The sequence below is a fragment of the Oncorhynchus mykiss genome, chromosome 19, assembly GCF_013265735.2.
Source record: "Oncorhynchus mykiss isolate Arlee chromosome 19, USDA_OmykA_1.1, whole genome shotgun sequence".
Taxonomy (NCBI): domain Eukaryota; kingdom Metazoa; phylum Chordata; class Actinopteri; order Salmoniformes; family Salmonidae; genus Oncorhynchus; species Oncorhynchus mykiss.
In genome coordinates, this window is record NC_048583.1 from 11,615,730 (window position 1) to 11,631,619 (window position 15,890).

General features: G+C 42.0%; 1 protein-coding gene across 1 annotated transcript in view; it reads left to right on the forward strand.

The window, feature by feature from the left end:
- LOC110497374 (rho GTPase-activating protein 10) overlaps window positions 1-15,648 on the forward strand; it is a 67,994-nt gene extending 52,346 nt beyond the window's left edge. The window contains exons 20-23 of the mRNA XM_021573450.2: window positions 2,285-2,438; window positions 9,360-9,443; window positions 10,542-10,642; window positions 12,409-15,648. Of these exons, the coding sequence (XP_021429125.2) occupies window positions 2,285-2,438; window positions 9,360-9,443; window positions 10,542-10,642; window positions 12,409-12,497 (428 nt within the window). The 3' untranslated portion in view covers window positions 12,498-15,648. The remainder of the gene's footprint in view (window positions 1-2,284; window positions 2,439-9,359; window positions 9,444-10,541; window positions 10,643-12,408) is intronic.
- Window positions 15,649-15,890: the final 242 nt, after the last annotated feature.

Below are 15,890 nucleotides of genomic sequence, written 5' to 3' on the forward strand. Positions count from 1 at the left end.
TACATATTTAACTCGTGTGTTTAGAAGTTGAAATTAGTTAAACATTTGACGGACTACAATGGACCGTGAGGAAGGTATGTGTTTCTCATCCATTTTCACACGTCTTTGTGTGGCCGTAGCTTCAGCCCCTTGCAAATGTGTTAATACACTTCCCTTTCAATGGGGCAACTGTCCAACAGGTATTGAGTTTGAGGACACTGCAGTTTGGAGTGCCAGGAATATCATATTTTCCTGGATCAAATCATTCACGATCAAGTTTTGTTTTATACCGTACTCTATTTTCTCTCTGTGATGGACATCTTACATTTTTCCAAAACTCCGGTGAAGCAGAACATATACTTTTAACAATATGTTGACACGTTAGTGAAAGATATGACTGCCAGGGTTGGGAAGAAAATCCTGTCTCATTTGCAAGACAATGAACCAGGTACTTTTGATGATTTTTCTGGGCCAGTTCAATCCTGTGTTTAGCTTTTAGCATTAGCCAGGGTTGTATTCGTTAGTCATCAAATGGAAGACTACTTGAACTTGTCCAATACTAAACACTTGTTTGCGCTTTCTTTATGAAAGGTTTTGCTACAGTAGCTAGGTTTCCATCCAATTGGCGACAGATTTTCATGTGAATATTGTCACATCTGTGTAAAATGATATGCACATTTTCCCACCCGACATGTTTCTATCAAACTAGCTCATTGTGCAGAGAAGGCTGTGCGTGGTTGATGTAGTGGACAAAAAAATATAGTTTTGCGGTTAAATTCAAATGTACCCCCCAAAAAATGGTTTCCATTTGAATTTTCAACTCTAATGATGGTTTTGTCACAAACTGTTACGTTATATAGCAGATGTTCCTATTCTGGTCTTATGTACGCTCTAGCCAACAGCTCAGTGCGGATAGGCTAAAAGAGATTATTATGGATAAGAACATTTTTTTTTAATGTATTTGTCTAACAGCATTGATCATGTCAGCAGAATAATCTCTTTATTATTTTTTTATTGGAAAGAGCATCAATCTCATCACTGTGCACTTTCACCACCCTGTGAAGTTCATCGTAGCTTATTTCATCTGTAGCCTAATAAACTGCATGCTTTTCCGTGTCAACGTATTGTTTGACTCCAAGTTTACTGTGATATGATAGTTATTATATCAATATTTGCGCATAAAGGTGTTTCCACCTCCCATTTTTTTGCATAATTCATTTTACCGACACAAAAAAGATGCCACCATGTCGAATGAACAAATTGTCTGCCAGCATTTATACAATTTGTACCAGCATTTCCTGTTTCCATAAACCCGGTTCGTGACTTGATTTTTTTTTTAAATGTATTCGTAAGGTAATTAATCCACATATTGGCCAAGGCATTGTGTACAAAGCAGATGTTACATTCTACAAGAAGTCTCTGGTTTTTATTATTTGCTTCTATTTGGGTTGTGTTTTCTAGTAAAGTAATGAAGTAGTTCTGAATAGCTCATTTGGATCGTGTCAACATGTTTTGTTTTGACTGCAATATCCTCTTGATAGATGCTTCTCCTTAACTCTATACAGCTGACGGTAGCGAACGTTTTTAATAATGGTAGAAGAGAACGGGTTTAACTGGTTCCAGAGGCTCTAAAACCCAGACAGTCATCCATCTTGTGCTCAGTGCAACCAACAAAGCAACAGTTGCTTTTTCTCCGACAGCGAGACGGCTTCTTGTAGTTGTGTGGACTTTGTTTTGATACAATCGAGGCTAGATGTTATATATGGATTTTTCATGTGTGTCATCTATAAGACCTATTGTATACGGGCTGAAAAGCTACAGTATTTCATGAACGGCCCTTTTATGATCATGATTGTCTTCGACAGAATCTGCAAACACTTTCTCGCACAGCGCTGTCAGCCATTTGCTTTTAGTGGAGTACGGGGGGACCCTGCCTGAACATCACTCCTTTAATATAGACTCCCATAATCCAGAATGACCGCCCTGTTGCTTTGATCGGAGTGGTGGGAAAGGAAACGACACTTCCACATTTAAACAAGCAACTTCCTTTTCTAACTTTTAATTGCTGCTTAGGATCGTCTGTCCCTCCAGTTTTAAAAACAGGAACTAAGAGTTGTACTTGGCCTGGAACCTCCTAGCGTCCCTTAGTCATGGTGATCTCCTGGTCGTCCACTGCCACATTCAGCTGCTGTAGCGGCACAGGGTCATCCACAGAGCCACGTTTAACCTTGCTCCCCTAAATAAAGGACAAAGACGTTCTCGTCCAACAATTTGCTCTCAATGACTAACAGCCTTCTCCTCTCAGTGTTACCGACATCACCTGATGTCTGTTCCAACTCGGATGAGGCGTCGCTCGGCAGCAACGAGTCGGTGTCGTCCCAGTCGACTGCCTCGGGGACGCCTCCGGAGAAGGCCAACCATGCTCCCCTTCTCGCCAGCCTCAGCACAGACAGCCCAGGGTAAGTGGGTCTACATGGAGAAATGCCTGCGGTTAACCTCCGCATCAGTCTTTTCAGATATTCTGGTAACTTCAGTTGCAAGTAATGTATCCTGATTGGTGTCACTATAGGATCAGCCATCATTACATCTCTCCATGGCAAAAGAGAAGCCTGCTTTAAAATGCTGTATCTAATACAGGCTACCAACTCTCCTGAAATAGTCATTCATTCTTAATCACTCTAGCTGAACTTCTTCTGCATACCTAACTTTCCCCCAAGTCACCCCTCCACTACCATCCACAATAAGATCTGTAGCCGTCTGGCTTCACCCTCTCAAACTCCGACAGTCTGGAAGAGCTAACGTGTTGCAGTGGGATTGAATGTTGTTTTCTCTACTCACACCACTTAGTCACAGACGGGGACATTTTGGTGTTGCTGGCTCCATTCATACCGCAAACCTTCATATCTCTTTAATTGAAACTCTATCTCTGTCTCTGAGAAACTCTTTGAGCTGAATATATCGCTAGTGTCATAACCTGCCCAAGAAAATATGCATTTTATTTGTTTTTTTATTATGTGGCACAGGAAGTAAATTGATGCCCAATTCCTCCTGTCTACCCCTTCCCAGTCTCCATGTACATATGCATGTCTCTCAATTTCCTTGCTTTCTCACTGCTCTCCTCGCGCTCGCTCTCCCCGCGCTCACTTTCTTCGCTCTCCTCGCGCTCGCTCGCTCTCACCTGCTCGCTCTCTTCCCCCTCTATCCAACCCTTCTCTGAAGTCCTTGGTTTCCTTTAGTTGTCTCCAGCCCACAGCTTGCCTTGAATGCTGATGCGAGAGCTAATAATAATATTGGGTTAGACTGCAGATGTTGGGCTGCTCTTTGTCTCTGCAGTGTCTCATGTCTGCAGATTCACCTTGTGAAATAAACTTTATTTCTGACTCCCTCTACCCCTCGCCCACTTTCCCTCCCTTTCTCTCTCTGAGATGCTCAGAGTGCAATGAGTTCTTCTCACAAGACATACGAGCTGTAAAACAACAAAATTAGCACATACTTAACTGAGGAGAATTAATGATTTCGCTTTGGTTTTCAACGTGTATGTGTGTCTCTCGCTCTCTGTGTCGCACCTCTAGCCTTGGCTCCAAGTCGCCATGGTAGACAGACGGCGCTACAGTGGGTTACATAACCAAGACTAGTTTTTTTCCATGTTTTCCCACTTCGTGGCTTTGCCTCTCCTCCAGTGGAACGGAAGGAGTGACCGGGAGGGGGTCGTGAATATCGCCATTATTTGTTTGGGAGACAGGTGGCGGTGCGTCAGCCGTGTAAATCGTATTGGCTTTGGGAGATATTCTAGTTCACTCTTATAGCTCAGCTCTGACCTTTATGAAGACTGCCGTGTGAGAGCATGGCAGGGAGCACCTTTCTGGCAGAGGCCACGTCACTTGCTACCAAAAAAATGCGTGGGAGGTGGAATGAGTGTGTACAGTAGGTAGCTTGTTTTCAGATCAATTTGTGCTGCCTTGGCAATTCCTGTTTAGCTTGACGGTGACATTGACCATAGGAGTTGCCAAAACGGCACAAACAGATCTGAGACCAGGCTAGAATAACTACCAGCCTCAACACTGGAACGTGAAGTCACTGTGATGTGGTGCTTACTGCTCAATATCTGGAATTGTACCTAATTAGTACATCTTAAGCTTTTACCTGGAAAAAATGACATTTTATACACATTTTCAACTACATCAGACACTATTTTCTGTAGAATGATTTATCATCTCTGCCAACTTCAGTGTCTCATCTCAACTCCCCATGGCAGTCATTTCCAGACCTGGAGAGTGAGACTGTAATTCTGCCTCTTCTCCTCTTCCTCCCCATCCCTCTCTGTTGGTGGACAACTGTGGACAATAGAACAGGGTTTCCTGCCCACCCAGATTGAAGGCAGTTGTTTGTTGGTGCTTACCAGCTCAAATCTATTGTATTTGTCAAATGCGCGTGTTTAACAGATGTTATTGTGGGTGTAGTGAAATGCTTGTGCTTCTAGCTCCGACAGTGCAGTAATATCTAACAGTTTCACAAGATGTACCCAAAATACACATCTTAAGTAAGGGATGGATTAAGAATATATACATATGTCAGAGCGGCAGCATTGGACTGAGTGATATAGAATACAGTATATACATATGAGATGGGTGATGCAATATTTACACACAACTATACTATTCTAAGGTATCTTAGTCACTTTAGAGTACAGTTTATACATATGAGACCCTGCCCGCCTCTCCTCCAGTAATCAGTGATGTGGAAAGTCTCTCTTAGCCTAGAAAGAGGAGCAGTAGAAAGTCCCCCATTGGCAGACCCTACCAGGCCTGGAGGCTGTGGGGTTGAATTCCTTTCGTGCCATACGGTAATGGGAACCAGCAGTGCACCTCTTTTGTACAGTGACTGCCCCCATAGCCACACGATTATAAAACTAGTGGGAGCTGAACTGGTGACCGGAGGGCTGCTAGTGTCTGATCCCAGGTATCATCTCCTGTCCTGCTGCGTGCCCTTGGGCAAAGGCACTTAACGCCAAAGCTGCTCTTGATCCAGGGGCACTGCTCTGTGGCTTACCCTGTGCTTCTCAACGTGCATGTTTTATTTGTGGGGGGTTTAGATGGGCAGTTGGACGAATTTCAGTTTTTCACAATGGACACAGAATAACTAGGCTTGAGTTGGGGCATGAACTCTACAAGGTGTCGAGTGTTCCACAGGGATGCTGGCCCATGTTTACTCCAATGCTTCCCACAGTTGTTGACTGGATGTCCTTTGGGTGGTAGGTCATTATTGATACACACGGGAAACGGTTGAGCATGAAAAACCCAGTAGTGTTGCAGTTCCTGACACTCAAACCGGTGCGCCAGGCACATACTACCATACCCCCTCTGGACAGTTGAGCTAACATAGGCTAATGCGATTAGCATGATGTTGTAAGTTTTAAAAAATTCCCCAGGACATAGACATATCTGATATGGGCAGAAAGCTGCACTTCGTTCAAAACTTCGTTCGTACATTGTTGCCATCTAGTGGCCAAAACCAAATTTTTGCCTGGGCTGGAATAATACGTTATAGCCTTTCTCTTGCATTTCAAAGATGATGGTACAAAAAAAATCACGTTTTTTTTCGTCTTTGTATTATCTTTTACCAGATCTAATTTGTTATATTCTCCTACATTATTTTCACATTTCCACAACCTTAAGTGGTTTCTTTCAAATGGAATCAAGAATATGCATATCCTTGCATCAGGTCCTTAGCTACAGGTAGTTAGATTTGGGTATGTCATTTTTAGGCGAAAATTGAAAATGGGGGTCCGATCCTTTAAGAGGATCTTGTCTTGGCCATTCACCCTCTGAATGGCGCACACACATACACAACCCATGTCTCAGTTATCTCAAGGCTTAATCGTTCTTTAACCCGTCCTCCCCTTCATCTACACTGATTTTGAAGTGGATTTAACCAGTTGCATCAATAAGGGATCATAGCTTTCACCTGGTCAGTCTGTCATGGAAAGAGCAGGTGTTCCTAATGTTTTGTAAGTTCAGTGTAAGGAATCATATTTCAATATTAAACACATTAAACACAGATTAAAAACAACAGATGTGTAATTAGAGGCTCTGATATTTTGGTTAACGAGAGAGACAAAATATTTTCCTGTCTGGCTTAGTTGTAATTTGTTTTTGGATAAATCCATTTTCCACTGTTCATTTGACAGGTTTCTAGAGTGACCATGTTGAATACTTTCCCAACCATTTTATCCTGTAATCATTTCGGTATCTAGTTACTTGACAAGTCCGTTCCAGATCTAAATAATTGCCATTTCATTATTAGCCTTCGCTTGTGTAGTAAAGTCACGACTTTTGTGACTGAATATTTAGATTTGAGCCTATGATTTGATTCTGTTCATTTTTGTGTGTGTGGTGAGAAGTGGGTGAGCGTACCCTGTGTTGTCACTAACATGCAATTGTGTTTGCCTGTTTTAGTGCCTGTATACTGTGTGTGGACACACACATCCACTCTGCCCCCTTTCCCCCTCATCACCCTACCTTAGCAGTGAAGAGTACATCTCAGCACCAACCCTTAGGTGGGTGAAGTGACAGTGCTGCTGTTGGCCCAGGCAGAGGGCCAGGCAGACGGTGTGCTGTGAGGACGGAGACTGAGGTTATTGAGTGGATTTGCTGCAGCGCTCCGTCCCCGTGGAGCAGCTGAGACACCAGTGGCTCCTCTCCACACACACACACTGCAGAGCTATAAATCACCCACACCATCCGGCATCCACTGCACTGACTGAACCTGATGGAGGGAGAGGTTGGAGAGAGGGGGGACGGATAGATGAAGGAGAGACGCCATGCCTACACTTGAGAGTTAATACAGTTTTCGTATTCTGATCGTGGAATTCTGAACACGTCATGCATCTACACTTACATTTTAAGTGTCTACCGTGGCCACAGTGTGTCCAGATTCCTTTTTCCTGCTATATTAAAATGCCAGTATGCATTCTACAAACCTTGGAATAGGCTAAATATGGTAACACAACAACAACTTGATGGCAGTAGCTAACTACTGTAGCTAACTAGCCAGCTAACCTCTATAGCAAGCTAGCAAGCAAAGCTAAATGGATTGCAAACAGGTTAGACAAACTTTTTTTTGTTTGGCTAGAGTTATTCAAAATGTAAGCTAGCTGGCTAGCATTTGAGTCCAGAAAACACGTTCCTCACACGCTAGGAACGTATGTCCTCTGACTTTATAATAAAAGGGTGACTCTGTCCCAAAACACGTTTTCTGGAGACTCGTGGGAGGAGTGCTGATGACGTGATTGCGTCCAGACTGAGGAGAAATCCACACACAATGCAGCCCTGACCACCTCCTGAAGTGGTCAGACCGATCTGAACACAATCACACCACAAAGCCACTTTTGTGCATCTAGGCCCGTCTATTCAATGCAATCTTCGTATTCTGATAGCAGAAGTCATGGCCAGAGAGAGGTAAGACTATGGACTATGTTCCCTCATTCCCATCCCACCTGTAACCCCTGCCCCCCAGGCCCTCCCAAGCTGCTCCCTCTAATTGTATTTTAGTGTCTCTATGGGAGCAGCGGCTAGAAGCAATTTACTCATTACGCTGTATTAGCATGGGCCCCGGGCAGGGAAGGAGGGAGGGCTTGACGCTGGCTGTCCCTCGCAGCCCCTCTGTGCCCTGGCTGGCCCTGCTCCGTCTCTGGAGGTTAAAGTAGGACGAGACTTGACGAAGAGAGCATAAGAGCGCAGACGCACTCTGCCCCCTCTGTCCCCCTACTTTAGCGTATGGTACAAGACATCTTTACTAGTAATGGTTAATAGGATTGGTATAGCTGTTTTAGGGTGAATGGTCATGTCTATAGGGTGTCTCCTCTTATATCCATTTAGTGAACAGATGTTGTTATGGGCTGTGACCTCCCCAGGTAGTTTATAGAGGACAGTTGAATTAGTGGGGAAGTGGAGGCTTTACTGTTAAGGGAATTGTTTTCCCCTCCAGTTACTGTGTTCAGGCTAAAGGACCTCTGGTAATGGTTCTCTAGAACATTCTCTAACTTTCTAAGTTGGTGATACTGTTTTTTTTTTTTTTTTGTCTGTCCTGAGATCAGTGGAAGTTGTTCCTAGGGGGAAAAGACAATTTATGGCTCTAAAGAAGAATGGGTCAATCGCATGTACTTTTATACCATTGGACTAATCCATACTTCAAATATCAGTAAAACAAGTGGTTAAAATGTAGGACATTTATTTTCAAGAATATTCAAGCAATGCTTCATAAGGACAGCTGTGAACTTCCCCAGATTTTAATAATTATGCACCTACTCTCAATGTTTTATTCACAGGGGGTTGTGCCGCTCGTCTCTCTTTGTTCCTCTCTCTCTGTGTATGTGTTCCTCTGTCTAAAAATTGCTCTCCCCGGCATTCTGCAATCAGCATGTTAAAGGCAGTTGAGTTGCCCTGAGATGGTGTGGTGGTCAAGGGTATTATCAAAGAAACAGCCAGTGTTAATTCAGACCCAATATGAGACTTTTTTTTTTTTGTTGATCTGATGAATTGTCAATTTGTTTTTCTAAAGTGATGACCCTTGATTCTGTGCCCTGCTGTGCCTCACAAAGGGCCAAATCTCTCCTTTTTGAAACACTCCACTGATTTTGTCCTTTAAAAAAAAAATATCTCACATAAATAAACTTGTGTAGAATTTTCTAAATGTGCCCTTCACTACAGAATTGTTTTTACAAAAACTGTAAAAACAAAGGTAATTAGAACAAAACCTGTTTCTGTAAGCCTTGCCAAGGCTGTGTAGATTCTGGGGGTGGAATATTAATTGGCTGTGTGCGAAAGTAGCTAGCTGTTAAGTGTGGTGCTCTTCCCAGCCTCTTCTCTCTGCCACACACTGTCCCCTGCTGAAATCCCCTCTGGCTTTACCCCCACAGCTCAAGGGCACTAGCCATTAAAACCTCAGACTCTACTTCTCACTCCTGACAATTGCTAATGATTTCAGTGTAAATTATAGCAGTCGTTTTGAGATGGCTGTGTACTTTTTAAAGTTCTTATTATGTTGGTGACTACAGGGAATTAAGCATGTTTAACTTAAACAACTTGAAATATGCGTTTGAGAAGGGAATTCACTTTTCAACTTAACGATGGCGGTCACCTAGACCTTCTCACTGCAGTAAAATACAGATGGGAGGACATTAACCATTCAGTTAAACATGCCGCAACAATCTGAGTTCATAGGCTTCACACGGGCCAGGGAAAAGACTAAGACCCACTACTGGGTGGATGCAGTGGTCACTGACTTTGTTGGCAGAACACTGTCTGGTGTCATTGTGATGCTACTGTATGTATTTGGTATCTGGTTATAGATGTATGTTTGTTCCCTCTGTTTGACTGCAGGGCCTGCATCGCTGTAGCAGCCTCGCGGCTCAACTCTGGAGCCCTGACCAAAACCAGTTCTGATGGGGACAAGACAGTGGATGGGTAAGCGCATGCGCACACACAGGTATTTGAATGGACTCTGTGGGAACTCTGTAGACATGAAGCCCATAGTTGGGCTACCTACCAGACAATGATTAATTCAAGCTTTCAAATTATGCTGAGGAAATTGCACATGGCCAAGTCATTATGGGCAATCCATTATGTTATTTAATATATATACAAAAGGCCTGTTCCTCCAGATGCAGTAAGAATACCTTCTATTCAAAAGAACAAATCCCAAAGTGCAGGTGAAGATTATTGCGGTGACAACTCGGCTTCCGCAAAAGTTTTTCAGTTTGAATAGATGTTATGTTTTGCTCTCCAATGTTGTTGTTGTTGTTGCAGAGTGTAGGTATATGAAATATTTATCAGGGTATGAGGTATTGAAGGCTGTGTTTTCTACATAGTTCTCAACTGGCAGCAGGCATTACTGTTTGCAAAGGGGGCACAACAACAACAAAAACCTTGCCGAATAAACACGTTGTTTTGTCAAGGCCAGAAAAGCATCTTCTCTAACCTTTGCAGGGCTATGCATGCATATAATGTCTTAGACAACCCTTTTACCTCACATTCACTTTAAGAATGTAGCGTCAGTGTCTAGGTCTGTAACCACTATGGGTAGAATATTTCATAAAACCGTGCCAGGAGAGGAACTCAGGAATTCCATTCGGCTGTTCTGTGTGTTAGAAACCTGCTTTAGAGTTGCCCTGCTCTTTATCTCAGTAGAACCATAATGGGTGTCTATCGCTGTGGCCTGGTGCATGTCTGCAGTCTGAGATGCATCCACACTGACCCTGTGTCTCAGAGGGGGACGGTGGTGTGTGGACTCGCTCGCCAGGTTCAGATAGCGGCCAGACAACACTCCTCTTGGTTTGCGCCACCCCCTGAGATACCCATAGTCCTCTTGGTTCGCGCTAGCCCCTGACATACCCATAGTCCTCTTGTTTCGCGCCAGCCCCTGAGATACCCATAGTCCTTTTGCTCATTTTCTCCCTGCTGTTTCAGTACTGATCACCTAGCCTAGATTGAACCGTGGAGTAATCCTCTGATCTCCCTCTCTCCCAAAGCCCCGCCAGCTCACTGATTGTCTTCATTTTTCAGTGTCACCGGTGGCGGCGGCAAGAGAGCCATGGCGGTGTACCCGTGCGAGGCCGAGCACGAATCTGAGTTATCCTTCCAGGTCGGAGCAATATTCAGCGCCGGTAAGTGTTATCGCTGCGACAACGGTCGCTCACTCAAATCTCAAAGAACCGCCGGGCATATTGGATTCCTTGAGGGAACCAGTAACAGGACAGCCCAATCTGATCTTGAATCAGACTGAGTGATGGATAGAGGGAGAGAGGAGAGGTCGTGACTCTCCAGTCCATCTGAAAGGGGACTTGACAGAGCTCTAGTCAGTCAAGGGAAATGGACTTGATATGAGTCTTTACAACAAGAGGATATGTAATTGCTGTTGATAAGATGTGTCCGTGGCTGGGTATTATCAATGAGGGCTTACTCAAGTATGCATATGGGCTGGGGTTCCTGAAGATGCAAGACACTTGCCTAGCTACCCATCCATAGGCCTCTTGCCAAACGATGAGATATTTGCCATATGATTTCTAGAATGCAAACACAATCTGACATTTCTGATTGGTCCAAGAAACTGATGGGTTGGGCCAGAGCCAGCCTCCATGATGACTTTATCAACTTTGATTTGTTAGAGATTGAATCGCTGATTCAATTTGTTTTGTACAACTCCCCTCAATGACTTCTACGATGTCAGATTCAGACTGAATGTATATAGCAATTTTAATAGAGCAGAGGAATTAAATTCATGGTGAGTGGTCAGGCAAGTGAGACACTCTACTAATAAAATATCTGGTATGGGGTTGTTTTCCAATTTGAGTTTAACTGAGGTGTTTGAGATTGTAACTCAGATGGAAAATATAAAATGTATGCCCTCGAGCCAAAAATATTTGAAAAATATATGATTCACTGTCTCATATTGAGAATCCAACTATCTCAAAGCCACAGTCAATTGGCAGTGCATGGGTCGACAAATGAAAGAACCTTTGACAAAAGAAGTGTTACAGTATGAGGGCAAATATGGCCAATCGCTTGACTAGAGACCTATATTGGCTTGCGCATACCTAACCAAACATGGTCTCAACCTATTTGATCAATAATAGTTTTAATAATGGCACAGCTTGTTTTAATATCATCTTGAGTTTTCCATCTCATAAGAAATCGTATCACATGAAATAATATACGCCACAAGCAAGGGAGCCAAATATCACGTAGTATAAACATTTTAGAGAGATGGGTTAGAAAATACTAAAGTTATGCATTAACATATCTCAGCCCATTTCACTTTAGTCAAATATACAGAGGAAGGAATCCATTGGTGCTGTATTTTGCTGCCAATTTACTTCCGACTATCATTATTTCATATTCAGTCTGAAGATGGTCCGGCACCATGGGAAGACCAACTTAAAAACATTTTCAAACATTTTGCAATACAGAACTGAAATGAAGAATTCTGATTAGAGAAGTCCCTCCATGTATGTCTGTTTTAATCCATTTAGTGCCAAATGAACATGTCCCTGTTCTCTGAAAAGCTTATCTGTGCCAAACACAGCCTACAATGATACCCTCGAGTCATTCTCCCAGCAAATGGGGTACATTACCTGAACGGACAAAATGAGGATGACATGGCAAGGGGACATTGCCCATCACTTTCCGTAGTTGCTGAGTATTTCCAGACCACAGAAAGTTAAATTTTTATTTCCACCACTATTTCATTGTTTGCTGAGATGATGGTTGTTTATATACTCTATCTAGGCCGACTATAAAATGTCAACTATAAAGCTCTGAGCAAAATTCTCTCTCACTGACACAGCCATCTGTGTTTTCTAACACTGATGAAATGCAGTGTGTTTACTCCTATCTCACCCTGTCTCCTGGTACCTTATGTTCCCATCTGCAGTGGCACCTTCCAGAGAACCTGGCTGGCTGGAAGGAGAGCTGGAGGGGAAGAAAGGCCTCATCCCTGAAAACTATGTGGAGATGCTGTAGTCCAGAACCTTAGCCTGTATACTCTGTGGAAGACTAGCCTTGTCCCAGAGCTGTTTGTGCTGTATACCTTTATATGGTCATAGTCATTACCAAACTGTGGACGTTTGCTATACAGCAAAACATTGTTGGGAAGACCGCACAAACAGATCTTGGATCAGGCTAGTGGAAGAGGGGTCACGTCATCCCTGACAATCTACGTCTAGATGCTGTATGCCAAACCCAAGGGTCGCCTGGCCTGCTACCATCTATGGCTGTATCTCGCCCAACTGTCACCTTATACATGGTATCCATGAAGTCGATGATGACACACTCCCATTCTCAAATTCATACTTTTTCTTATGCCTTCAACTCTCACGTTCCCTGCCCGGCGAGTACTATGCGTTCATCAACACGTTCATTAACTTTAATGCAGAATAATAATAATAAATATCCCCCAGCAATGATGTACAATCCATTATCTTGGATATAGGAAAGAAAGTAACATTTTAAGGTGCCTTACAACACCAAGACCGTTGACATGTATTTACTGAACGGGTATGTTTGGAAAATGATAGAGTTGTGTTCCGTGAAGAATGTCTGAAATACTCTTCAAGAGGTGCTTTGGTACATTGTGATTTATTTAATTGGCACATTGATTGCATTTTTTCTTTTTACCACAATATTAGCGTCTTTTTTTTCCATTGTTTTTTTCAAAGTATGGTATCCACCGTTGTGACTGATTGTACACTGACATGCCGTAGAGGCAGTCATATTGGAATGGTTCTCCTTCGATCAAACCATAGAAATATAATTACTAGAACGGTTCTTGTATTTCTGTGGTTCAAACACTCTTCCTCTGCATACTTGACCTAGCCATTCAATGATGTCTTAGCTGAGACTAGTTATCGGGTCGTTTCCACTTCAAAAAGCACAAGGAGGATTTTGACACCCACCATCTCAGATTGTGCTGAAATCGTTTCTGTAGTTACAGATAAGATTTAGCATTCCTGAAACATAATTTGATCTCTAAGAATTTAAGTTAATTGATTGCACCCATATTGTCTATTTAAAATAATAGGATTTAAATAATCTTCAATAAATATAGTAACATTTGACCATAATTCTTCCTACCAATGAGTAAGACATGAGGAATCCAATAGCCACCCACATACCCCTCACACTCCTCCCCAATTGCACCCCACAACCAGTATACAGTATCAGTTCTCTGTCTAGAAAGTAGTATGGAGCTGCGGCTTGGAGTGTTGCTTCTTCATCCTATAATGTATTTCCTGTGAATCTGGTGGGGGGGGGGTTCCCCCTGTTCAGAGAAATTAGCCATTTTGAAGTCGCTGGCATTACCATAAATTAGTGAGTACCAGGTTTTTCCTACTATATGCTGCTGTTCCTGCTACTGCCACACCCTTTTATCCATGTTGCTGGTCTCTTGTGTTTATTACATGGGTCACAAAATTGCCATTAAAATTTACTTTGCAACTTTGGGTAGAAAAACCAATAGCTTTTGCTCATGATGAAACTAAATTGTGGCCATCCTCATAATTCAAGCCAGTCCTCCATGAAAGCAATTCAGGTTGTCCTTCTCTTCGGCATAATCTGTGTCCAGGAAACAGCCCCTCTGTGTGGTTTGTTCCCTTTAAAAAAAGGTCTGGATTAGTTTGACCATTCCTGGTGAATAAACAAACCATTAGGCTACAGCAGTTCTAATGGGTTCAATGGGAAAAGTCCCAAACACACACTGTATAGTATTTTGCAATGGTGTTGGGTTTAATGGTACAAGTTGCTAATCACACAACATATATTTTCAAATAATTATAGTAAAAAAACGTACAACTGCCATGCAATAGTTTATGATTTTGTTAGGGTTTTTGTCACATTTTAGTCACTAGCCCATTTCTTCAGAGTTTTGGGCTTATAGGAAAAGTTTTAATGAGAATTGCACCATAGGTGTTGCCCACTCAGCTGCCATTTGTTGGGTTGAATCATTAGGCTGCTAAGACAAAGACTAACTGAATTGCTTTCATGGATGACTGTCTTGTCTTGTGAGGATGACCACACAATGTATCAAAAGCTATTGGTTTTCTACCCAAAGTTGCAAAGAAAATGTTGCAATCTGTTTAATAAACACGAGACCAGCAACATTTACAGAGGGGTGTCTCAGTAGTAGGAACAGCAACTTCAAGTTGACAACCTGCTACTTTCAGACTAATATTTGGTAAATAATGCAAGTGATTTCAAATGGCAAATTTCTCTGAATGGGGGGGACACCTGATTCAGAGGAAATACGTTACAAGCCGCAGCTCCATACTACTTGTTAGACAGAACTGATGCTGTATACTGACCATTGGTGTGGGGGTCCTTGGGTGGCGTTTGATAGGAAAACCTTTGGTCCAAGTAAGATGTTGGGTACTATATTTATTTATTGAATATTATGTGAATCCTGTAAATTACAAGGGCCAATTTGGATGCAATCAATTAGCTTCATTTCTCAAATAAAATGTCAAGAAAATGATGTTGCAGGAATGGAAATCTTATGTTTCAAAAAGAAACATACAGAACATACAGAAATGGCTTGCTGAAATGACATGGAATGCGTATCTAAAGTTCTAATCAATTCTTTAGGTGTGACCATGTTCATCGCAGTTATGTATGGGAATGTGCAAAACAGTGGGGTTTTATTGAAAACCGGTTTTATAGATCCAAATTTTACGGTCAATCTTTCTGAACAGAATTTACGAAAATTAGATGACGTTCACATCTAATTTTTATCATTCTGTACCAAATTGACAAAATATTTTATTACCACGACCACAAATGCAGTATTTTCCAAATCGTATTGTCTATGGCTGTGTATATAGTTATTTTAAAAGGCCACACAAAATGCCAAGTATATTCTATTCTAAAGCCCTTTTTAAGTGGTCTCATTTGGAGTGGTTTTTACAATTGTAAGTGTACTAAACACATCACAATACTTTTATTCTATTGCCGTTCAAAAAAGCCGGTTTCATTTTTCTAAGAGCTTTTGTTCTCTCATTTTGCATTGCAGTAATTTTAAGACTGATTCATGACATGTCTAAAGGTCTTGGCATCCATTTCAATTTTGTAACATTGGATGTCCTCTTGATCAATGTTAAATAAATACATTTTCATTCTTTACCCCATTATGTATTCTTCTGATAACTGGAGAGTAGATGGACACTGCAGACTGAAATGGTCTTCCCAAAAGAATATTTGATATAAAGTAAAATGGCAACTCCACTGAATCTTTTCAAAGAAGTTTGTTGGACTGTCAGGACTTTCTGTGGAAGAACAATTGAATAGAATATATCAAAGGTTATCATTTTGGGGCCCCAAAAATAATTAAGAAATGGACATCTTTGTCTACTGCAGTTTTTAATG